Source organism: Haliotis rufescens, unplaced genomic scaffold (genome assembly GCF_023055435.1).
Source record: "Haliotis rufescens isolate VD_foot unplaced genomic scaffold, xgHalRufe1.0.p SCAF_18, whole genome shotgun sequence".
NCBI lineage: Eukaryota > Metazoa > Mollusca > Gastropoda > Lepetellida > Haliotidae > Haliotis > Haliotis rufescens.
Window position 1 is genome coordinate 6,911,994 of NW_025963868.1, and position 25,788 is coordinate 6,937,781.

Below are 25,788 nucleotides of genomic sequence, written 5' to 3' on the forward strand. Positions count from 1 at the left end.
CTTTCACAGATGAACTGTATGAACTGGCCTTTTAATGTGCATCTAATGTTGATTTGTGATTGGTTAAAAGTCGCAATGTGCATCTAATGTTGATTTGTGATTGGTTAAAAGTTACAATGTGCATCTAATGTTGATTTGTGATATGTTAAAAGTCACAATGTCCACATGAAAAATCCATCACATGAATCGATCATGCAATCTTACATATCTGATTGATAATCAAGATCTATATTGCAATAGAACGGGTCTTACTTCATGAAGTGCATCAAATCACGCGAGCACTTTGACTAAAAACATTAAATTTAGAAAATGTCTGTTCACGCCACGTTTGCGGTACACATGCTTTGAAAATCCAGTTTAAGAACCGGATGTTAATTTTGTTGCACAATTTTGATTGGTCTTTGCGGTGTCCAGTTTGCCCAGCCTAGTTCGGCAAGGGTTGAAAACGGACTTTTATAGTCAGTTAACTCCCTTGCTTCTTGTTTGCTAGGGCGGTCGGGTAGCCTAGTGGATTGAGCGTTTGCTCGTCGCGGCGAAGACCCGGGTTCGATTCCCGACATGGGTACAATGTGTGAAGCCCATTTATGGTGTCCCCCGCCGTGATATTGCTGGAATATTGCTAAAAGCGGCGTAAAACCATACTCACTCACTCACTTGTTTACTAAGGTTCACCGACACCGCTTCTTACCTCGCTGGCTGTCGCTGTCGCTGTCAAGGCTGGTGACGGAATACCGTCCATGTCGAAGCTGAAGGAGCTGAGGGTTGGTGCTCCCTTGGTAGCCTCTGTCACCGTGATGGTCAGATCGGTGATGTTTGGGGTGGTCAGTTGGTAGGTGATGTCAGAGATGTCGCCTGTGGAGGAAGGGGATATATATCGGGGAAACTTGATTCTATAACTCAGTTTGTTTAAATATCACATGATATATTATGTTTGGAAGCCCGTTTGGTACCCCTCGATGTCGACCTTTTACAGAATATTCTCTAACATTTCATCATCCGTATGTACACCATATTCAGTGCCACACCCACCTCTGTCGGTGTTGAAGGTAATGCTGTAACTGTTGCCAGCGCCCTGTGGCGTTGCTGTTACTGTGACTGTGTCAGGGGCGATAACTGGTAGTTTGTTCAGAGCTGTCTGCATCTGGGCAGCTGTCGTCGACACCAGCAGGGGCTCTGTTAAAAAAGAAATAACAATGGGCTATTGATAATCAAAACAGGATTGCAACCTTAAAAAACCCCGACTTTGTGCATAACGTTATCATTTATAAATGATATACACCATACAAAAGGTGAATTTAAAGAAAAAATAAATAAATAAAATGATTTACTAAGCTGAACGTCGTGGTATGACTAGGCTGACATTTAGTCCCATACATACATACATACATACATACATACATACATACGTACATACATACGTACATACATACATATTATCACTGGGGAGTGCGTGAGTGAGTATGGTTTTACGCCGCTTTTGGCAATATTCCAGCAATATCGCTGCTGGGGACACCAGAAATGGGCTTCACATATTCTACATATGTAAGGAATCGAACCCGGGTCTTCGGCTTGACGAGCGAACGCTTTAACCTCTATGCTACCCGACCGCCCCTCTCGGGACTGTGAGACACGCTATGTTAGGACAGTGTGGCGGTGAGGTGAACGGGGCTTTAACTACGCTGTCAAGATTATTGCACTTATATAGCGACGTGTAGGTACGCGGGCGAGTTGGTGTGTGCGTGTGTGCGTGTGTGCGTGTGTGTGTGTTGCTGCATGTACTAGCCCAAACTTCTGCGGTGTAAAACTATACTCACTCACTCACTCGTCATTAACAGACTGAGGGGCGGTCCGAAGACCCGGGTTCGATTCCAGAAATGGGTACAATATGTAAAGCCCATTTCTGGTGACCCCCGCCGTGATATTCACTCTTACTCACTCACTTATTAACAGACTGGCCTGGTGGGTGAGGTGAAATGGGGTTTAACGTCGCGTCCAGGAGTATTGCACTTATATAGCGACGTGCATGCACGTGTGTGTGTGTGTGTGTGTGTGTGTGTGTGTGTGTGTGTGTGTGTGTGTGTGTGTGTGTGTGTGTGTGTGTGTGTGTGTGTGTGTGTGTGTGTTGTGAAAATCCGGACTGATGCCGATTTATAGTACTAGCCCACTGAGATCCCATACCGCAGTTTAACATGAATACCCCACTCAGACACAGTATACTGACTCCGAGCCGACCAGTCTGTTTTAGACCCTTAATGCCGAGCGCCAGACAGGGTTACAACAAGTACCATCTTTTAACGTCTTTTGGTATGACGCGCCCGGGAATCGAACCCAGAACCTTCCGTTATCCTGGCGGACGCTCCACCACTAGACCACGGAGGCGGTATTGGCAGGGTGGGACTCTAAGGACACATTATGATGATCACAATCAGTTATCACAGCTACCACAACCTAGTCGCACTCATCAACACATACCATTCACGCACAGGGACGGCGGATTCACATGTCAGTACCAACCGAATAATGAATCAGGTAGTATGAGCTGGAAAAGTCCAACTGGGACGTGAAACCCACCTGTGTAGACCCCCATCACTCCGAGTCTGAACGGGGCATTGGCGTTTCCGGAAGCAAGCACTGTCTGAACCTCTTTGGTGGCTGACTTGGCGGAGGGGGTGCTCAATACCACGGTCTGAAACAATGAAATGTCGAGATACAGCACACACGGGGGTAGAGGAGGATGCAGGGGTGTCCACACCCCCTTTGGAATACTTAACACATGGTCGAAAAAATAAACAATAATGAGAGAGAAGTTGTTTATTTAAGTCTCACATTCTGTGCTGACATATAATGCGGGGCAAATTGTTTTTGGAATTAAAACAGGTTAAAAATACAGTAAATAGCCAAATATACGAAAACCACTCGGAGGTTATGAGGGACTAGTAAAATTAATGGAAACAGTTTAGTATTAATATCATTTAAATGCATATAATGCAGTACAATACAATACAATACAATACTATACAATGCAAAACAATACAATACAATACAATGCAATGCAATGCAATGCAATGCAATGCAATGCAATACAATACAATGCAATGCAATGCAATGCAATGCAATTCAACTGCATGTGAGTGAGTGAGTATGGTTGTTCTCCGCCTTAAGCAATATTCCAGCAATATCACGGCGGGGGACACCAGAAATGGGCTTCACGCATTGTACCCATGTCGGGAATCGAATCCGGGTCTTCGGCGTGACGAGCGAACGCTTTAACCACTAGGCTACCCGACCGCTGCTTCAACTTCATGTGACCCAACACGATCATACTTACACGTGCTCTATCACACACAGACGTAAACACACGCTCACACACACGCACATACGCACACACAACCAGACTGACAGAGGTAAACATATACACTACTGTAACATATACACATTCTAACAGGGACAATTACATGTATGTACGTGCAATAATGTCAAGACGATATTTGACGTGAGGGGCGGTCGGGTAGCCTAGTGGTTAAAGCGTTTGCTCGTCACGCCGAAGACCCGGGTTCGATTCCCGACATGGGTACAATGTGTGAAGCCCATTTCTGGTGTCCCCCGCCGTGATATTGCTGGAATATTGCTAAAAGCGGCGTAAAACCATACTCACTCACCCACTCACTCATTTGACGTGATAGATACACCAGTTGCTTGTTTTCAACAAACCTAACATGGCTACCCAAGTCCTCCCGATGTCTTGCTATCATCTGAAATGTTTTATATGAAGTGCACCCCGCCACTTTACTCCCAAACTGTAACCCTGATTGATAGAGTAATAGTAATTTGTCCATGTCGTCAACTGGATTTTCCATAATTGATGATCGAACTTGGTTATAGTTCGGCTCAGCGTGTGCGAGTTGGTGCAACACTTTTGACTCTGTAGATAACTGTAGATCACTTTAACAAACTATCTAGCCAATGAAATTTTAGAAAAAGTATATCTCCAACTCAAGCTATGTCACGTGGTATTGGCTGATATATTATAATTACAATCGGTTGATAACTTTGGTTATCACGTGTAAGTGTGTAAAATTACTGGCGTATTTAAGATCTGGATATATGTTGGAATCTAAATAGACTGTTAAAGGACGTTATCGAACGATGCTCAAAGGCTTGAAGAAATAAAGTAACACGTGACCTAATGACGTCATGATAAAATTCCCCTTTTGCGCATGACATCATTGAAATTACAACCAACTCAACATCGTGATTGAACGCATCTCGCAAAACAAGGACTTATGGGTAGGAAGTCAGTGACGCTTAAGATTGCCCAATTTAATATGTTTTTTGGTTTATCCCCACGCGACTCTACTCGTTTGTTCAAGAGGAATTTCTTTGTGGGAGAATAGCTACTCCGGCCCCCGGCCCCCGGCCCCCGGCCCCCGGCCCCCGGCTCACCAGCTCTTCCTTGACAACCGTGGATGAAAACACCAGCTTCTGTTTCTCTTGCCACGCTTTGCCGGTCATGGTGTTGGTGATGTCGGTGGAGTATGCGCGCGCAGCGACCGTGACAAACGACCGAGAAGAGCCCTCCCGGTGCAACACCTCCATGTAGTAGCTGAAAATAAAATGATGCAGTGTAGGCTGATTTTAACATGTTCATGAAGAAATGTGAGACCTATGATAACCCCCCACCCCCCCCCCCCCCCACCCCACCCCCCCCCCCCCCCCCCACCCCCCGAAGGTCATGGTCGGTCCAAACTCATGGTAACTACCTTTGTCCTTCAGTGAGGTTGACCTTCGATGACTTTTGACTCGCTGACTTGAAGTAGGTACTATCAACGCTAGCCTCGCACATCTTCACCTGTAATGAAATATAATTGCCTAAGAATAGTTATTCAGACTTTGTGATGTGTGAGGTCTTAAGAGTGAGAAATGATGTGGGTGCAAATGTTCTACCATCTACGGATATAAAGTCAATAAATGTTGCGCCGACTTGGTTGATGCATGGCATCGTATCCAAATTGCGTGGATTGATGCTCATGATGTCAATCACTGGATTGTCTGGTCAAGACTTGATTATTTCCAGACTGCCGTCATGTAGCTGGAATATTGCTGAGTGCGGCGTTAAACAACAAACAAACATTTAGAAGTGACATACGTTTTCTCTGAAAAGAACTGATTCAAAACAGTTCGTCCCATCTGTTACTTGTTCTTTCGTTCGTTCATTTATCAAATCAGTAACGACATTCGTAAAAGGAGACTATGCTTGTCGTAAAAGGAGACTAACGGGATCGGGTGGTCAGGCTCGCTGACTTGGTTGATGCATGTCATTGATCCCAATTGCGCGGGTCGATGCTCATGATGTCAATCACTGGATTGTCTGGTCCAGACTCGATTATTTTACAGACCGCCGTCATATAGCTGAAATACTGCTGAGTGCGGCGTTAAACAACAAACAAACAAACAAACAACCTTCGGCGTGACGAGCGATGAGCTTTAACCTCTAAGCTACCCCCCCCCCCCCCCCCCCCCCCCACTTCAGTGTTGAGAGTGTCACCTTGTTGGCGGGGTCATCGTCGGTGCTGAGGTACAGCTCCACCTGGTCGTCGCCCATGACGTAGAACCTGTACTCCGACGTCCGGGGCGCCACGAAGAAGCCGGTCATCCGTGTCACGTAGTTGTTCATGTTGGACTCCGTGTAGTCGCTGACGTCCACCCGGTCACGGACGTAGTCGCTGGCATTGTCACTGAGGCTGCCGATACTTGCCAGGTCAGTGTAAGTCTCGTTCCAAATCTCGAACGCGAGACCCCTGTTGCCTGAAAGATATAGGTTATTACCAAAGGGTGTTGGTGCTTTAGACGGTTAATTCACTGAAATGTCCTAACTGCGTGGATATATCTACAGATCTTTGAAAAGGACACCCAGTTGTCAAAGGCGCCGCAATTATCTGTGCAGAGTTGCGTCCCCTTAACGTGCCGGTAACCTTGGATCATGGGATCGTATCCCACTCGTGACCAACTCGTGTTATTCCGGGACAAGCCGAATAGCGACTCCATTCGTGACCAACTCGTGTTATTCCGGGACAGGCCGAATAGCGACTCCATTCGTGACCAACTCGTGTTATTCCGGGACAAGCCGAATAGCGTCTCCATTCGTGACCAACTCGTGTTATTCCGGGACAGGCCGAATAGCGACTCCATTCGTGACCAACTCGTGTTATTCCGGGACAATTGTCAACTCGTTGCGTAATGGTTCACACATTTTCCCCATATATTATATATATTTCAGATGCAATTTAAAGCACATCGGGACGCGCGAATTATACAGTATGATTGAACACATTTAACTGTGTCTTTGGTATATTTTTAGATGCAAGACATATGTAAATTCAAAAATTATTTCTGAGCGATTCTTTCACGAAGAACTTGAAATCATACGCGCATCCTGATTGGTTTGTCGTATTTTCGCACATAACATTCATCGATAGGGGGACGAGTCTTCTTGCAGGTGACGGAAAGGGGCGAGTGGTGACGAATGGTTCGTATCCCTTGGTCGGTCTGACTGTGGTTCTAGGTATGACAGTACATACACGTCCCCGTGGTCGCGTCACGAAATTGTTAAACGCCTGCATCCCACCCACCTTCACGTCATCTTACTGAATATGTTTCAAGGAAGGCTGTAACAACCCCCTCTACACAGTTATAGTGAGTGAATGAGGATGGTTTTACGCCGCTTATAGCAATATTCCAGCAATATCACGGCGGGGGACACCAGAAATGGGCTTCACACATTGTACCCATGTCGAGAATCGAACCCGGGTCTTCGGCGTGACGAGCGAACGCTTTAACCACTAGGCTACCCGACCGCCCCATATACACAGTTATAAGCACATACATACCTCGGTGTAGGGGTTTAGTGACTCCGGGGTCCGCGGCTGTTACGCAGACAATCTGTGTGTCTGTTACTGGCTCGACGATGTTGCAATCTGTGTCTGTAAAACAAAACACGTAATACTATTAACATGTTATTTAACAACATACCCATTGAAACGGCACTTATTAATAACAGACCAAGGTCTTCCAGTAGACGTGATTTACAAGTCGATTGTTGTCACCTCACAAAATCATGCGGTTGAAAAGAATTATGTCACTATACAGATATATTATTTTTAATATCAATTATCAATTTGGAATCTGTGAATGTTGTTCTCCCGTAGAGCAGACATATTCCGGGTTTCTCAAAGAAGACTAGCCTGTGAACTATCTAACATTGATAATCAAACCTGAGGTTGATAGTATGAGCAACGACCCATTTCGTCGGGGTACGATGTATGTTTGTTTGTTTGTTGTTTAACGCCGCACTCAGCAATACTCCAGCTATATAACGGCGGTCTGTAAATAATCGAGTCTGGACCTGAAAATCCAGTGATTTATCATGAGCATCGATCCACGCAAATTGGATATAATGACATGCATCAACCAAGTCAGCGAGCCTGACCACCCGATCCCGTTAGTCTCCTCTTACGACATAAAATCAGCTTGTCTACAAATTGTGACCCCATCTCATCATTAGTTGGGTTCTATGAGAGACATATGCCTGTCTGTCTGTTTGCCTGTATGCTTGTCTGGCTGTCTGACTGTCTGTCTGTCTGTCTGTCTGACTGTCTGACCTATTCCGTCCTAGTATTCTCACTGTGGTCCGGAAATCGAATCGACATACGCAAATATTCATGAATTAATGGCATCATGTTGATTATGTCTCGTTCATGATAGTCATTGTGGTGAATATTGACAGTTCACGCACCTCCAATCTTGACCTTGGCCTTTGTGGTGGTTTCATCAAAATGTTTTCCGGTCAAGGTCAACCTCGTCCCTCCTCGCTGACTTCCGGTAGAAGGAGATATACCGGAGATGGCTATAAATAATACCAGGACGTTATATTCTTATCTATTTAAAACGTACAACAATATTGGAAAGGCAAAATTAATATAAAATACAAACACTGTTTCTATATTTCTTATTCTGCCACTTGGATGCCGCAGTTTAACATGGATACCTCATTCAGACACAGTATACTGACTCCGAGCTAACAGTCCTTGTTTTAGCCCCTTGATACATAGCACTAGGCAGGGTAACAACAGGTGCCATATTTTAACCCCTTTTGGTATGACTTAGACGGTGAGTGAGTGAGTGAGTTGGGTTTAACGCCGCTTTTAACAGTATTCCAGTTATATCACGGCGTGTCAGCTTAATGTGGGAGGAAAGCCCGAAGTGATGCATGTCTCAGACGTTTACCACTTCGGTGAAACCCACGAGAACGGGCATGGTGCTGACAAACCTAGAAACATAATCGGGGCGAACCTGGATTCGAACCCACAATCATAGGTTTCTTGCGTGCCCAACGGACGCAACTCAGCGCAGCGTATCGCGGCGCCTTAGACGACTGGGCCACCCGTGCCCCCCGTAGCCGGTGATCGAACCACCGACCTTCCGCTCTACCGGCACACGCTCTATTCACTATATCACGGCGGTAATACGGATAATAGGTATATACTTATCATACTTACGTGCATACGTCTGGAACATGTAGATCTTCCCTGTACTGCTGACATGGAGAATATCCGTACTAGGCTGTGACCTTCAGGAAACAACACAAGGTCATTATTATCTGAACAAGAGACATATTCACCTATTGAATCCCAATGTTTTCGGAGCAGACGGCCTTAATTTGAGTGTACGTTGGTTTGCTTAGTTGGTTGGTTGTTTAACACCGCACTCAGCAATATTTTAGCTACATGACGGCGGTCTGTAAAGAATCGAGTCTGGACCAGACAATCCAGTGTATTGATATTATGACCATCGATCCACGCTATTGGGATCGATGACATGTATCAACCAAGCGAGCCTGACCACCCGATCCCGTTAGTCTCCTTTTACGACACGCATCTCTTACAACAATTTGATATTAGCGTGGGTGGGATTTACTAAAAGATAATTTGATTATCTTTGTGTCTCAGAATACATTCAAATCATGATAAACATTGCTGCAGCGGCTAGCATGTGTCAGTGTGTTTTTGTTTACGCAGCCATACATCATCTATAAGTTAGCGGTCCGGTCTAACTCAGAATCCCCATGGCGGAATAGTAGTAACAGATAGTCTTATGGTCCTATACTATTCTCATTGGTTCAGATAATCTGGGAATGAACATATCATTCTTTGCTGAGCGATGTGACGTTTACTTACGTCACACTACAATGACGTCACGATTGTATTATCATTATCGTCCTAGGTGCCGTTGTACAAAGCGATCTTAGCGCTAAGGTGGTCGTTCCTCCCACACCTTAACATAGACTTACGACAGTCGTAGCACTAAGGTTGTTTAGTACAACGGTACATTGGGCCCCGTTCCTCAAAGCGATCTTAGCGCTGTGTAAGCCTGTGTTAAAGTATGGGACTTAGGATCACATTAGCGCTAACATCGCTTTGAGGAACGGAGCCCTGGGCTCACTTTCACAAAGCGATCTTAGCGCTAAGACTATCGTATGCCTATGTTATATTTTAAATTATGGGAGTTACGATCATCTTAGCGCTAAGACTATAGTATGCCTATGTTATCATCTTAGTGCTTAGATCGCTTTCTGCAAGATTGCCCAGGACACGGTTTTAAATATTAGAAATACCACAGACACATGTGAGCTATGAAGGGTAGAATATAAAGAATGGCCTACATTTGAGTACAATGTATATGCATTGCATGCACTCTTACAATACGAAAATGTCGCCCATCGTTTCTGAAAATGTATATTTTATATACACATGACATCTATATATTTATATCGTGATGACGAGGGGAGTTTATCTTTGCCATCATTTTCTCACCTTCCATATCCGCCTTCAATGATGAAACTCGCATTCATAGAACCTGTAATGACAAATAACATAATCATATAACAGAACTAATAAAAAACCAAATACATTGTCGGTGTTAATCTACAACTATATATTCATAAGTCATTCAATTTAATATGCATTGTCGAAATATTTTCTTTCAGAGGACAAAGGTCCCTTATTAAAAGTTAATGATGGATTACTCCAAGTCAATACATATATCGATCGATTTTATGATTATTAATGCACATTTCGGTCAGATCATGTTAAAAAAGTCTGCTATTAACACGCAAAGGGAAAGTCTCATCGGGTACCCACTCTACAACTGAATGACTAGAGAGTCGATCAGCTTAATTGTACATTTGAGCCTTTGGGCAATTTGGGCCATTTTGACCATATGTTCGATCAGACCATCTTAAAAAAACCCTGATATTAGCACACGAAGAGAAAGCCCTGTCGGGTACCCACTCTACAGCTGAATGACGAGAGACAGTCGATCAGCCTAATTGTACATTTGAGCCTTTGGGGAATTTGGGGAGTTTGGGCCATTTGGGCCATTTTGAACAATCGTTCGATCAGACCATCTTAAAAAAACTGATATTAGCACACGAAGAGAAAGCCCTGTCGGGTACCCACTCTACAACTGAATGACGAGAGACAGTCGATCAGCCTAATTGTACATTTGAGCCTTTGGGCCATTTGGGCCATTTGGGCCATTTTGACAAATCGTTCGATCAGACCATCTTAAAAAAAACTGATATTAGCACACGAAGAGAAAGCCCTGTCGGGTACCCACTCTACAGCTGAATGACGAGAGACAGTATATCAGCTCAGTTGTACGTAAAGTCACAACACATATATATCCGTACGTCAAGAGACGTCCTTCATGCAAGGTATACTTACTGACGAAGGTAGACTGGTGTTTGCAGAGCAGATCTCCGAAGACGCTGCTTCCGCTATCGTCAAGACTTATGCCGAACCTGGGGAAATACAGTTCACTTATGACCTTTGTGATAACACGTGTGTGAGTGAGTGAGTATGTTTTTGTACGCCTCTCCTACCAATAGTCCAGCATTATCACTTAGGAGGAGGGGCGGTCGGGTAGCCTAGTGGTTAAAGCGTTCGCTCGTCACGCCGAAGACCCGGGTTCGATTCCCGACATGGGTACAATGTGTGAAGCCCATTTCTGGTGTCCCCCGCCGTGATATTGCTGGAATATTGCTAAAAGCGGCGTAAAACTATACTCACTCACTCACTTAGGAGGACACCAAAATGCTTCATACATTTCAGTCATGGGGTGTATCGTACCCGGCCCGTCGTGATGAAGAGTGAAGGGTTTAGCTTCTGGGCTGCCTCATCAGCCCTTATCATGATGATAGTGATGTTTGTATCAAATAATATACATGTATGCATCAAACTATTACCAAATACACTACCGGGCAAAAGAATGTATGCACTTGAAAATTGGATTTAACTCCAACATTAAAAAAGATTATATCAAAACGTTACTTTGCTCACCCCTGTTTGAGATACTTATTGATATGATGGTGAGATGAGGTGAAATGGGGTTTAACGTCGCGTCCAAGATTATTGCACTTATATAGCGACGTGCATGCACGTGTATGTGTGTGTGCGGCTGCTTGTACTAGTCCGGACTGATGCCGATTTATAGTGCTAGCTCACTGAGATACCATGCCGCAGTTTAACATGAATGCCCCACTCAGACACAGTATACTGACTCCGAGCCGACCAGTCCTTGTTTAAGCCCCTTAATGCCGAGCGCCAGACAGGGTAGCAACAAGTACCATCTTTTAACGTCTTTTGGTATGACGCGGCTGGGGATTGAACCCCGGACCTCCCGCTCTCCAGGTGGACCCTCTACCATTAGACCACAGAGCCGGTCTATTGATATGATGCACGTAATATTATCTATGATACGCATAACACATACATATCAATTAAATAACCATTTCTTATTTCTTTCACTTTAAGCCACCATCGAACATGGGTGTATAATTCCTTTTGTCAACTAGAACTCAATTTTTGCAACTCACGAAATGTTTTATGTAAAACTAGGGGAACAGGTTGCACAGTCTAAGAAACTGCCATCCGATATGCAGAGTTGCGTCCCTTAGTCATACAAGGATCCCATGCTGGATGGTTCGAATCCCAGATTTGCCGTGATTATGGTGCCCGGTCAGGGGGATACCCATCCCTATCGGCTTCATGTCTAAGATTTTCACCACTTTGACCTTTTGTCTCCCGTGAATCGACCCCGGGCTGTCGGCGTGACGAGCGAACGTTTGAACCACTAGGCTACCCCACCGGCGCTTGTGATCATAGTGATCCCAATTTACTCTGCAATTTACACCACATCTGACTGTGTGTGTATGTATACTTACATGGTATCGGTGTCCAGGTCCTTTACCTCACAGTTCTCACTTCCCAAGTACACTCTGAAACATACACCATAACACATATGTCAGAACCGGAGGTTGTTCATGGTAACGTATTTACGAGCGGAAACTAAAAACTTCCAAATATATCAAGAGTGAGTGAGTTGTGTTTTAACGCCGCTTTTAACATTATTCCAGTTATATCACGGCGCGTCAGCTTAATGTGGGAGAAAAGCCCGAAATGACGCAGGCCTCAGAGGTTTACCACTTTGGTGAAACCCACGAGAACGGGTATGGTGCTGACAAACCTAGAAACATAATCGGGGTGAACCGGGATTCAAACCCACAATCATAGGTTCCTGGCGTGCCAAAGGGACGCAACTCTGCACAGCGAATCGCGGCGCCTTAGACGACTGGGCCACCCGTGCCCCCATATATATCAAGATTAAACGTTTAAATACAGTTCAAAACGAAAATATTCCATGCCAGTGGGATACTCGTTTGATTTGGGAGTGTGGGTCATTGATGAATGTGTGTAGAAATTGCGGGCAGAAAGCGTATACTGATGACAAATAATGTTCTAAAATCATACTAAGTATAAAACAATACTATCAATGAGTGAGTGAGTATGGTTTTCGCCGCTTTCAGCCATACTACGACAGGGGACACCAGAAATGGGCTTTACACATTGTACCAATATGGGGAGTCGCCTTCGGCGTGACGAGCAAAATAAATTTTGTATGGTTATACGCAGGATTTCTATGTCGTTTCAGCAAGTTTACCAGGACACAATAAATCTGTTTTTTACAGTTCAAATAAATAAATAATATCTGTAATTGAAATATTTTTGAATGAATAACTCGATCAGGATTGTTGGTTATAAAAGGTTGTGCCAGTTAATAAACACCTTAGTGTACCACCATATAATAAACTGTGCTGTTGTGATTGCATTATGACATGGTCTTATTTCACAGGCCCGTGAAGATCCGGGGTAGAATAGGTCTTCAGCAACCCATGCTTGCCGTAAAAGGTGACTATGCTTGTCGTAAAAGGCGACTAACGGGATCGGGTGGTCAGGCTCGCTGACTTGGTTGATGCATGTCATCGATCCCAGTTGCGTGGATCGATGCTCATGACATTAATCACTGGATTGTCTGGTCCAGACTCGATTATTTACAGACCGCCGTCATATAGCTGGAATATTGCTGCGTGCGGCGTCAAACAACAAACCAACCAACCAAAGCATCCTCATCTTTGACGTACCTCAGTAGCTTCTCAGTCTTGCCGTTGCTGCTGGCCGCCATGTTGCTGCCGTACCGGTCAGTGATGAGCTTGCCCCGGAGCTTCACCATGTCGCCTGTTGATGCAAAGGAATGACGCTCATATTGAAGATACTTCGAAACCGAGGCCTGCTTAACGTTACATTTGATCTTATAATGTTACATATGAACAGCAATATCGAGACAGTGGATATTCTTTAACGTCACAATCATCAACATGGTCAGAGCATAGGATGTCTCCAAATCGTCAACGTCAGAGAATAATCCGTCTCGAATATAAGCCGAAACAGGTTCCAAGTCGGAATAGAGACACGCATTTTATTAATGGATCTCCGGAAATCAGTGATGACACCAGGCGTTCCCGACATGGGTAAGCACCAGCCACTCACACAATTTTCATTGCAAAAGGTGTTTCTGTGTTGCCTGAGCAATGCCCCGGCCCTATGACGGCCCATATAAACAATCGTGCCTGAGCTAGCCGCGTGAAGCGATCTTAATCTGTGTAAAGCAATACAATCGCTGGAACGCTGGGGGGTTTGAAGAGAGCGTTACATATTCAAACAATGGTCCAGTTGTACAAGCTCCAAATGACGTCGGGAACACGGGTGGCCCAGTCGTCGAAGAAGCCGCAATTTACTATCCCGAGTTGCGTCCCTTGGGTACGCCAGAAATCTATGAGCATGGTTCGAATCCCTGTTCGCAACGAACATGTTTCTAAGCGTATCAGCACGATACCCGTCCTCGTGGATTTAACCACAATGGAAAACGCCTGAGACATGCATCACTTCGGGCTTTCCTCCCACATGTAGCTGACAAATAACTGTAATATTGTTCAAAGGGGAGAACCGGTGAAGATCCGGGTTAGAATAGGTCTTCAGCAGTCCATGGTTTCCGTAAAAGGTGACTTTGCTTGTCGTAAGAGGAGACTAACGGGATCGGGTGGTCAGACTCACTGACTTGGTTGATACATGTCATCGTAACCTAATTGCGTGGGTCTGCGTTCATGATGTCAATCACTGGATTGTCTGGTCCAGACACGATTAGTTACAGACCGCCGTCGTATAGCTGGAATATTGCTGAGTGCGGCGTTAAACAACAAACAAACAAAACAAATAAATTAAAGAAGCGATAAAACCCAAATCACCCACTCATTCCAAATGGCACAGGTCTACACCTACATGACTGCGTGTTATATGCACTCTGATCTATCAGTGACCCCTCTCTCACCTGGTAGGCCAGTGATTGGCAGGACAGACTGCAGGGTCGGGGTGTACGAACTTGATGTCTGAAATATAATAAGGTTATTGAGAGACAACTGCTGAAAACAGAGGAACATGGTCATAGTCGTTAGCTGGGTTCACCCCGCTGGGGAGAGTATTTCAGTTCCCCAGAGAGGAAGGTCGGTGGTTAGGTCCCTCGTCACACCAAAAGATGTTAAAAGATGTACTGATGTTACCCTGCATGGCGAGCAACATTTAGGAGATAAGACAACGTCGGCTCGGGGTGTGTGTCTGAGTAGGGTATCCTTGTTGAACTGTGGCATGGTATCTAATTGGCCTTGGATCTGGTCGTCAGGCACGGTGACGTGATGGTTGCGCGTCATCGTACCTGACGGCGTGAGGCGTTGCTCACAACATCAATCACTGGTTTGTCTGACTATTTCAGTCCGCCGTGATATAGCTGGAAAATAGACTGTGACGTAGAACAAAAACAAAACTGACCTTGAACAAACACTTGGACTCGGATCCTTTACAGTGGTCAGCAGCGGGGATGTCCACTCCATCCACGGACACTCGGACCTTGTACTCCCCAACCGGCATCTTCCTGCAAACAAGGGATGTGTCAACAACGCTGTGGCGAAAGTTATCTAACAGGCAAATCATAGTGTGTTCCGGGAAGTAATTGAACAATGATATTTTTGTTTTAGGAAGGTATGGTAGTGAAACGAAGAGATAGGGATAGGGTGGTGAAACGAACAGGTTCGGATATGGTTGTGAAACCAGCTGACTAATAAATTGAGATGAAACTAACTAGACTCGAACATGGTGGTGAACTAACAAGACTCGAACAAGGTGGTCAAACCAACAAGACTCGAACAAGGTGGTCAAACCAACAAGACTCGAACATGGTGGGCAAACCAACAAGACTCGAACATGGTGGTCAAACCAACAAGACTCGACCATGATGGTCAAACCAACAAGACTCGAACATGCTGGTCAAACCAACAAGACTCGAACATGTTGGTCAAACCAACCAGACTCGACCATGGTGGTCAAACCAACCAGACTCGAACATGGTGGTCAAACCAACCAGACTCGAACAAGGTGGTCAAACCAACAAGACTCGAACATGGTGGTCAAACCAACCAGACTCGAACAAGGTGGTCAAACCAACAAGACTCGAACAAGGTGGTCAAACCAACAAGACTCGAACATGGTGGTCAAACCAACAAGACTCGAACATGGTGGTCAAACCAACCAGACTCGAACATGGTGGTCAAACCAACCAGACTCGAACAAGGTGGTCAAACCAACAAGACTCGAACATGGTGGTCAAACCAACCAGACTCGAACATGGTGGTCAAACCAACCAGACTCGAACATGGTGGTCAAACCAACCAGACTCGAACAAGGTGGTCAAACCAACCAGACTCGAACATGGTGGTCAAACCAACCAGACTCGAACAAGGTGGTCAAACCAACCAGACTCGAACATGGTGGTCAAACCAACAAGACTCGAACATGGTGGTCAAACCAACCAGACTCGAACAAGGTGGTCAAACCAACCAGACTCGAACAAGGTGGTCAAACCAACCAGACTCGAACATGGTGGTCAAACCAACCAGACTCGAACAAGGTGGTCAAACCAACCAGACTCGAACATGCTGGTCAAACCAACAAGACTCGAACATGGTGGTCAAACCAACAAGACTCGAACATGGAGGTCAAACCAACAAGACTCGAACATGCTGGTCAAACCAACAAGACTCGAACATGCTGGTCAAACCAACAAGACTCGAACATGCTGGTCAAACCAACAAGACTCGAACATGCTGGTCAAACCAACAAGATTCGAACATTGTGGTCAAACCAACAAGACTCGAACATGGTGGTCAAACCAACAAGACTCGAACATGGTGGTCAAACCAACAAGACTCGAACATGGTGGTCAAACCAACAAGACTCGAACATGCTGGTCAAACCAACAAAGACTCGAACATGCTGGTCAAACCAACAAGACTCGAACATGGTGGTCAAACCAACAAGACTCGAACATGGTGGTCAAACCAACAAGACTCGAACATGGTGGTCAAACCAACAAGACTCGAACATATGGAGGTGAAACACACAGGCTAGGACATGATTATGCACAAATTTCTAGGGATTATTCATTTTACTTGTACTCCGAGATGATGGAATAAAGCTCGAAACTTAAAAACAACATTGTAGAAAGTCATATCATTACATGTACTTTTGTTGAAGCGGCACGGGTGGCCCAGTGGTCAAAGGCGCCGCGATTCGCTGTGCAGAGTTGCCTCCCTTGGGCACGCCAGAAACCTATGATTGTGGGTTCGAACCCCAGTTCGGCCCGATTATGTTTTTAGGTTTGTCAGCACCATACCCGTGCACGTGGGTTTCACCGAAGTGGTAAACGTCTGAGACTTGCTTCACTTTCCTCCGAAACTAACCTGACACACCGCGATATAACTAGAATATCGTTCAAAGCGGCGTTAACCCAACTCACTCACTCACTACTATTAATGTTGACATCAAACAAAATAAATACTCAAACGAGGCCGAGAATAAAGAATTTTGACTAACAGGGAGTATTACATCAATATTATACACTATGCACTATATATTTTACGTATGCTATATATGTTACGTATATAGTGTACATAACTTATATGGAGTACGTCACATATACATTGTGCCATATATAATGTGCGCAACATATATAGTGTACGTAATATATATAGTGGACGTTACATATATATTATACGTAGCATATATATTGTATGTAACATAGATAGCGTGCGTGTCATATATAGTGTACGTAACATATATTGTGTACGTAACATATATAGTGTACGTGTCATATATGGGGTACGTAACATATATTGTACGTAACATGTATAGTGACCTATCATATATAGTGTACATGTCATATATGGTATACGTAACATATAAAGTGTACGTAACATTTAAAGTGCACGTGTCATATTTAGTGTACGTGCCATATATAATGTACGTAACATATATAGTGCACTTATCATGTATAGTGTACGTAACATTTAGAGTACGTAACATTTGGAGTACGTAACATTTATTGTGTCCGTGTCATATATAGTGTGAGTAACATATAAAGTTTACGTAGCATATACAGTGCACGTTTAATATATTCAGTGTTTCGAAAGACTCGAAACTTAGGAGTGCCTCCCCACTCTAGTCTTTCTTTCCCTGTTAAGATCACGTCTGTTTTGTGACTGCATTTGTCTCATTTTACGCCACACTCAGCAATATTCCAGCTATGTGACATCGGCCTGTAACTAAACGAGTCCGGACAAGTCAAACCAGTGATTTATATAACGAGCAACGTCTGACGGCGTTAACGTTCGATTAGGACGACAAGCAATCAACCCGTCACCGAGACCACCCCATCAAACTGATCGCCTACATGCACAGGTTACCGGGGTCATATTTTAACCCGAATCAAGGAGGGATCCTGAATTGATAGCACCCCCTACAGATTAAGTGAGTATTAATGAAGCCGAGTTGAAACATGTCCGATGATCTTCACCCTCCCTGAATAGGGTGACACGGTACATAGAACAAGGGCAGTACACACGTCAACAACAACATCATTTAATTAACACTACAAGCTTTGATGATGGCCGTGCCATTGACAACACGTAGACCGTCAAGGTCAGACGTACAGTGCACCCACTCGCGACGTTAAGGAATCCGTAAATCTTCAGGTGACAGCGATTGTATTGTTTCAGAATTGGCGCTAAGGGGTAGTAAAGGCTTGACCAGATCGACTAGCTTGACCAGACAGTGGAGATTAATTAAGTGAGGCCAACCTGGAGATAATAAACGTCAAAACAACGTCATAAAACATGCACGAACCTACTGTAACGAATGGCGCAGTAGTTTCGTATATACATCACCTGGTATTATTGCTTTGCGAGGATCGTGTTCATGTATCAATAGGTAAATACAGACATCAATTTGGTTGTATCGCTGGTATAAGAGTACAATGTGACCTTGCGTGTTAGTCAATGGGACATCAATTCTACCGGACAACAATATATATGATGAAGCATCGATTTATACTATGCCAACAAAGCGGGTACAAACGTTCCATAATACATACTGAGGGGCAAATGAAACTGCACCTCTCACTTGATTTTTACAAAATTAGCGATATTATATGAAATATGTGAAATTACTGTAAAACAGGAAATTAATGCGAGCAGAAGAATATTAATGCGAAAAATGCGAGTGACGGAAGGTCGCATTAATTTTATGCGCATTAATTTTGTACCATCAAAATAAGGAAACTTGATTTTTACATATGTTTGACAATTCCGTTGAAAAGTTAGCGATATTATATGAAAAATGTGAAATTACTAGTATATGAAAAGAATACTTCTACAAGGTTATATTAAAAAAAATATAATTTGATTTAAGACTTTTAAAAATTGAAAAGAAAATTGTCATAAATCGAACTGCTGGTGGGTGTCTTAGAATCTCATGTTTGAAAATCAATTAATTTGTTTGTTTTGGGGGCACAAATTCACATTTATAACATGATAGGGGTCATGTGGTTGAAAATTCACCTCTTACCCTAGCTTTTCATTGAACCACTATATTTTAACATAAAACTACCTAGCTACAGATTAACGTTTACAAAATGTTCCAAGGATGAGTGATGGTTAAATGCACACTATCAAAATTTAAAAAAAGTTTTTCAATTTTTAATAACATAAAAAAACAAACTCGTTGTAATTTCTTTTACCCCTCAGTTTTGTAAGCGATGTTAGATAACTTAAGCCCACACGGCATTGGGACAGTGGTTGGGTGAATAGTTGCGGAGAACGGCCTACTTTGTAGATCTGTCTGGATCTGTCGTAGAGGATGTATTTGTGTTGTGTGTTAAGTACCTAATGTCTCTCAGCAGCTCCGAGCTAGACAATCACTGACGGTAGAAGGGAGAATCTATCAACCCTACAACAAGTCACAGGTGACAAGATCAATTATTATCTCTTCAACAAGCGACCTTTGATTTGTCGACATAATAGCCGATGCAAGCAAGAACGGAACATGAATTTACAATGAATAATTATCATCCTTAGAAAGGATCATACGGCAAGGTTGTCTTTTGAAAGAAGGATAGTTTATGAAACCTCGTACATAAAGACGTGATAGGTCCCCCTTTTGAAAGTGATGTGAGCTATGATTGAGAGAGTAGAGTGAAGAAGATTCTACGCCTCTTGTAGCAATGTTCCAGCAATAGCATGCTGAGTGACAACAAACATTGCACATTTTGGACCCAGGTTGTTGGCATGTAGCACATCGTCTTTATGATATCCTTTTGTTTGTAGCACATCGTCATGATGTCATATTGTGTGTAGCACATCGTCATGATGTCATATTGTGTGTAGCACATCGTCATAATATCGTATTGTGTGTAGTAGATTGTCATGATATCATAATGTGTGTAGGACATCGTCATGTTATCATATTGTGTGCAGCATCTCATGATATCATAATGTGTGTAGCACATCGTCATGATACCATGTGTGTGGAGCACATCGTTGTGATATCATATTGCGTGTAGTACATCGTCATGATATCATATTATGTGTAGCACATCGTCATGATATCATATTGTGTGTAGCATTTCATGATATCATAATGTGTGTGGCACATCGTCATGATATCATATTATGTGTAGCACATCGTCATGATATCATATTGTGTGTAGCATTTCATGATATCATAATGTGTGTGGCACATCGTCATGCTATCATATGCGTGTAGCACATCGTCATGATATCATATTGTGTGTAGCATATCGTCATGATATCATATTGTGCGTAGCATCTCATGATATCATGTGTGTAGCACATGGTCATGATATCATATTGTGTGTAGCACATCGTCATGATATCATATTGTGTGTAGCACAAGGTCATGATATCTCATTGTGTGTGGCACATCGTCATGATATCATATTGTGTCTAGCATCTCATGATATATTGTGCGTCGCACATCGTCATGATATCATATTGTGTGTAGCAAAACGTCTTCATGATATTTGTGTGTGTAGCGCATCACTTTTATGATAAATATCATGTGCAACACATCACCACTTACTTTGTATAGCACATGATCTGTGTCTCGTGTGAACCGTCGGGGTGGAATGCACATTCGTATGCAGTTGTGTCGGACACCATCTGGACCTTGTTGCCTACATGGCCGAAACCGACGCCAAAGCTGAACAGGTTTCTGGCGAAATCTGAAATTAAAGATAGATAAGAAGTTTATTAGAAACCCCCAACAACTTGAAAATAACTGGCAGGATCGATTCTACCAGCGACTTTGGTATTGTTCTTTGAAACCCAGGTGTCCCCGTTGTGATTGCACTAGAACTGCCACCTCTATCAAATCTTGGTACATTCAATGGCACACATGAAAGAGATATGATCGTTATATTGTCGTTGTACCATTGACGTTTAAAAAGTCATGTTGTTCTTGGCGACAGAGGTTTTGAGTATTTGTGCTTTAATAACGCCACGATGGAATAATGTTATGGCGACAAGTCGCTTCATGCGGGCTCAAGGCCCGATGTGATGGTGTCTTAGACGTGTTAAATTAACACTTTGGTTAAACCCACTGCATGAGGTATTGTTCTGACAAATCACGATCCTGTTCTTAAGGATACAAAAATACAATGAGTGTGATCTACAATTTCCGACCTGTTGTCAGACTTCCCTTGCCTTTGGTACCTTACCGCATTCATATTTAGTTTTGTGTCAGTTCACAGTTTAATAAAGCTATCATTTCATTTATTTCGAAACGTTTCTCCAAGTGCCTGGGAGATCTCTCAGATCAAGCTGCCAGTCCCTACTCTGTGCCTAGTGTTAGAACGGCGACTTTTGGAGGTCGGAGTTTCGCCAAAGTTGCCCCCGAGCTATGGAATAAGCTGCCACTGAATATTAGGAACATTGACAGTCCTACTTTGTTCCGATCATGACTCAAAACCAATCTTTTCACCAAATCTTTCTTAGAGTATTGAGGCTTTGTGTTTTCACCTAGCTGTGCAATGTCTCTTTTTTTGTGTAGACTCAAATGAAGCGCTTTTGAGCAGTTCTTCGAACTGGATACCAGCACTTTATAAATCTGTAGTTATTATTATTATTATGCTGACATTTCATGTAAAGAATGTCTTCTCTCAATTTCATTAACGTGTATTTCATCACTTCACGCACACTTACAAATCATTTAAATATACTCTTTAAGTCAATAGCCATGTTTTAAAGTGTGTAGGCATTTCTCGAGATGTACAGTTCAAGAATTCAACGAATAACGTATTAAGTTATATCTAAGACTCCCACATAAACTGACTCGCTGAGGTGTGACTAATAACTGACTCCCTCGCTCCAGCATGATGGCGTTGATGGTAACCCTGGCATTCACACATGTACAAGGTCATGGGTGGCTTATTCGGAGCTGTTTACAACCTGCATTAGCCTTATTAATTAAATACCCCATTCAGAGGGTAGATTGGCTATTCATAATACATTACCCGGAGGGTAATTACCTCATTGTTGTATGTCGTACTCTGATGGTAATGAGCTCGGGGTATGGCTCCCAGCATGGCGGCTTCTCCGGTAAAACTTCGCCGTGAAGATTAATATGTGTACGTTAAGGTGTTATAGGTATACGTAGTTGCATTCTTATGATTCGTCATGTTACGCGTTGATGCGTAATGTTGAAATGACGCTTAATTCCTTGTGGGAGGGGTTGGTAAAACTATTGCCAACATAGTCTGTTTCAATGGCAGGTTGATAAACGTGAGAGAACATGTATACCAGTCATTATGTGAACTTATCACGTGTACACAACGTATTGCTTGCTGGTGTGCATGACGTATTGCTTGGTTGTATACGTAACGTTATGCTTGATAATATGCTGGGTTGTATACATGACATATTGTAGTGTTGTATACAGGACGTATTATAGTGTTGTATACATGACGAACTGCTTGGTTGTATACATGATGAACTGCTGGGTTGTATACATGACGTATTGTAGTATTGTATACATGGTGTATTGTAGTGTTGTATACATGACGAACTGCTCGGTTGTATACATGATGAACTGCTGGGTTGTATACATGACGTATTGTAGTATTGTATACATGACGTATTGTAGTATTGCATACATGACGAACTGCTGGGTTGTATACATGATGAACTGCTTGGTTGTATACATGACGTATTGTAGTATTGTATACATGGCGTATTGTAGTGTTGTATACATGATAAACTGCTGGGTTGTATACATGACGAACTGCTTGGTTGTATACATGACGTATTGTAGTATTGTATACATGACGTATTGTACTATTGTATACATGGCGTATTGTAGTATTGTATACATGATGAACTGCTGGGTTGTATACATGATGAACTGCTGGGTTGTATACATGATGAACTGCTGGGTTGTATACATGATGAACTGCTGGGTTGTATACAAGATGAACTGCTGGGTTGTATACATAACGTATTATAGTATTGTATACCAGTCGTATTTTTGGTATATGCGATTTTGTATCATTGATACAGGATGCTATAAACGAGCTATAAATAAGTTCATTATAATGTTTATTTGACGTATTTCTGGCTTGAATATCCGAGTGAGGTTAAGATTCTCTCTCTCTCTCTCTCTCTCTCTCTCTCTCTCTCTCTCTCTGTGATTATCATTCCTTCTCTCTCTCTCTGTCCCTCTTCCCTGTCTCTCCTCTCTCTTCCTCTCTGTCTCTCTCTCACTCACTCACTTACTCACTCACTCACTCTCTCTCTCTCTCTCTCTCTGTGATTATCATTCTGTCTGTCTATCTCTCTCTGTCTGTCCCTCTTTCCTGTCTCTCCTCTCTCTTCCTCTGTCTCTCTCTCACTCACTCACTCACTAACTCACTCTCTCTCTTCCTCTCGCTGCTTCTGTCTCTGCCTCTCTGTCTTTGTCGACCACCACCCACCCACACACACACCTACCCACCTTAACGCTGACATCCCCCCGCCCCCTGTACTCACTTCGTCCCGTGATGGTGATGCGGGTCTCGCCGTTCGTGCTGCCATGACTGGGCTCAATGTAGAGCACTGAGGATTCTGGAAACAAAGCTCTTCGTTTCAGAACATATAGCGTTATGTACAGTTCCACGAGGAGAACGCACAGGTTTAATTTCACATTAGATATGAAGTTTATCATGTAGATTTGCTGACGCAGTTACGTACAAGTATTCAGGATAAGTCTGACATTTAAGCAAGTCAACCAGAACACCGGCGTCCACCATAGCGTCTCATGAGAGTCTTCAAAGGCGACGGAAAACAATACTAACTTACAAGTGATAACACAAAATAGCCTCGCCTTACATGATATGTTGGTTTTATCTACAAAAATAGTAGAGAACTATCTCACATTGGGAAATATAACATTAAAGACTTCCTATGAATACACAATGCCATTTAAAGTTAAAGTGCCTGTAAAACTATTCTTTGTTTGTTGATTAACACCGCACGGCGATCTGTAAATAATCGAGTCTGGACCAGACAATCGAGTGATTGACATCATGAGCATCAATCCACGCAATTAGGATACGATGACATGCAACAACCAGATCAGCGAGTATGACCACCCGATCCCGTTATTCACTTCTTACGACAAGCATGGGTTGCTGAAGACCTATTCTACCCCGGATACTTCTTCGTAAAACTACTTAAAACTGTCGCGGATAAATGTTTCAAACTCCTCAGCAAGCTTCGGATGTTTCAAACCATTATCGACGCATGGTGGGACATTTGATATCAAAAGACGCTTGGATGAGATTTCTTAATAAACAATTGAATATGAAACGCCAACGTCAGAAATAGTCAAAAGCATTAAAGGCATAATAGCGGTAAAAATTATATAAATGGATCACTGATATTAACACCAGGTGTTCGCGGAAATGGTCCGGCACTACCACCGCAACTCGAACAATCGACATAAAACGTAAGTGTTTGCTGGCCGACCCCGCAAAGCAGGACTTGAACATGAACCAGACAATCCAGTGATGGACCAGAATTCCAGAGACACAATAGCTCATAAACTGATTGCGTTTAAACTAAAATAACATAAGTTCATATTGAAATACATCTGCTGTTTACAAGTACGAACAAATGCATCATGTTTGAATACAAGTAATCTGGTGAAGAGAAAATGGTATAAACTATACCTGCAGCACCCGCTAACTGACACCCTAAGGCTGCGATAAGGGCTAGTATAAGTGGTACCTTCCAACGTATTTTCATCGTTACTCTTTGAAGAGGTCCATCGCCTCACACTCATATATATAGCCACACGTCACGTGACCTTCCGATCTCGTGCTGACGTCACTGCTGGAATCATTGATTTTCTGTCCAGATGCCGATGGCGGGTGACGGATTGTCCGCCGAGCCTGTTCTGATCCGATTTAGAGATATGGCGTGTAATCGGTTAATCCAACCAGCTAAGAATGTCATTAATCTATGTATAGTTTGGTAAACAAAACTGGATTATACATTTTCGAGTACACACAAACTGAAGCAACAGAGCCGGTGAACTTGATGTGTTATATATTCATGGACAGTGCACATGAACCGTCGAAATGCTGGTGCAGGTAGATACCACTTTAACTTTGACAAATATGTTCTAGTAATTAGTCAGATGAAGGAGGCTTAAGTAATGGATAGTTGTTTGTTTGTTTGTTGTTTAACGCCGCGCTCAGCAATATTCCAGCTATATGACGGCGATCTGCAAATAATCTAGTCTTGACCAGACAATCCAGTGATTGACATCATGAGCATCGATCCACGCAATTGGGATACGATGACATGCAACAACCAAGTCAGCGAGCCTGACCACCCGATCCCGTTAGTCGCCTCTTACGGCAAGCATGGGTTACTGAAGACCTATTCTACCCCGG

At 43.2% G+C, this 25,788-nt stretch overlaps 2 protein-coding genes across 2 annotated transcripts in view; both read right to left on the reverse strand.

Annotated features, from left to right (window-relative positions):
* Positions 1 to 8,624, reverse strand: part of LOC124149663 (fibrocystin-L-like) — a 60,629-nt gene extending 52,005 nt beyond the window's left edge. The window contains exons 1-9 of the mRNA XM_048398137.1: positions 8,556 to 8,624; positions 7,793 to 7,903; positions 6,888 to 6,980; positions 5,546 to 5,805; positions 4,761 to 4,849; positions 4,444 to 4,603; positions 2,572 to 2,686; positions 1,030 to 1,173; positions 689 to 852 (exon numbers count right to left, since the gene is read on the reverse strand). Coding sequence (XP_048254094.1) covers positions 689 to 852; positions 1,030 to 1,173; positions 2,572 to 2,686; positions 4,444 to 4,603; positions 4,761 to 4,849; positions 5,546 to 5,805; positions 6,888 to 6,980; positions 7,793 to 7,903; positions 8,556 to 8,574 — 1,155 coding nt within the window. The 5' untranslated portion in view covers positions 8,575 to 8,624. The remainder of the gene's footprint in view (positions 1 to 688; positions 853 to 1,029; positions 1,174 to 2,571; positions 2,687 to 4,443; positions 4,604 to 4,760; positions 4,850 to 5,545; positions 5,806 to 6,887; positions 6,981 to 7,792; positions 7,904 to 8,555) is intronic.
* A 1,241-nt stretch (positions 8,625 to 9,865) lies between these two features.
* On the reverse strand, positions 9,866 to 25,140 carry LOC125381590 (fibrocystin-L-like). The gene is made up of 9 exons (XM_048398654.1): positions 25,060 to 25,140; positions 23,879 to 23,953; positions 20,937 to 21,078; positions 15,276 to 15,378; positions 14,782 to 14,839; positions 13,538 to 13,631; positions 12,281 to 12,334; positions 10,782 to 10,858; positions 9,866 to 9,912 (listed from the first exon to the last, which is right to left on the reverse strand). The coding sequence occupies exons 1-9, from the start codon at positions 25,133 to 25,135 to the stop codon at positions 9,866 to 9,868; spliced, it is 726 nt and encodes a 241-aa protein (XP_048254611.1). The 5' UTR covers positions 25,136 to 25,140.
* Between the last annotated feature and the right edge of the window lie 648 nt (positions 25,141 to 25,788).

Excerpts from the sequence above, each read along its gene's own strand:
- LOC125381590 (XM_048398654.1), bottom strand. The coding sequence starts at position 25,135 with ATGAAAATACGTTGGAAGGTACCACTTATACTAGCCCTTATCGCAGCC. Across the intron at positions 13,632-14,781 it reads GCCAATCACTGGCCTACCAG|GCGACATGGTGAAGCTCCGG; the intron begins GTGAGAGAGGGG and ends TTGCATCAACAG. Across the intron at positions 10,859-12,280 it reads GACCTGGACACCGATACCAT|GTTCGGCATAAGTCTTGACG; the intron begins GTAAGTATACAT and ends GTATTTCCCCAG.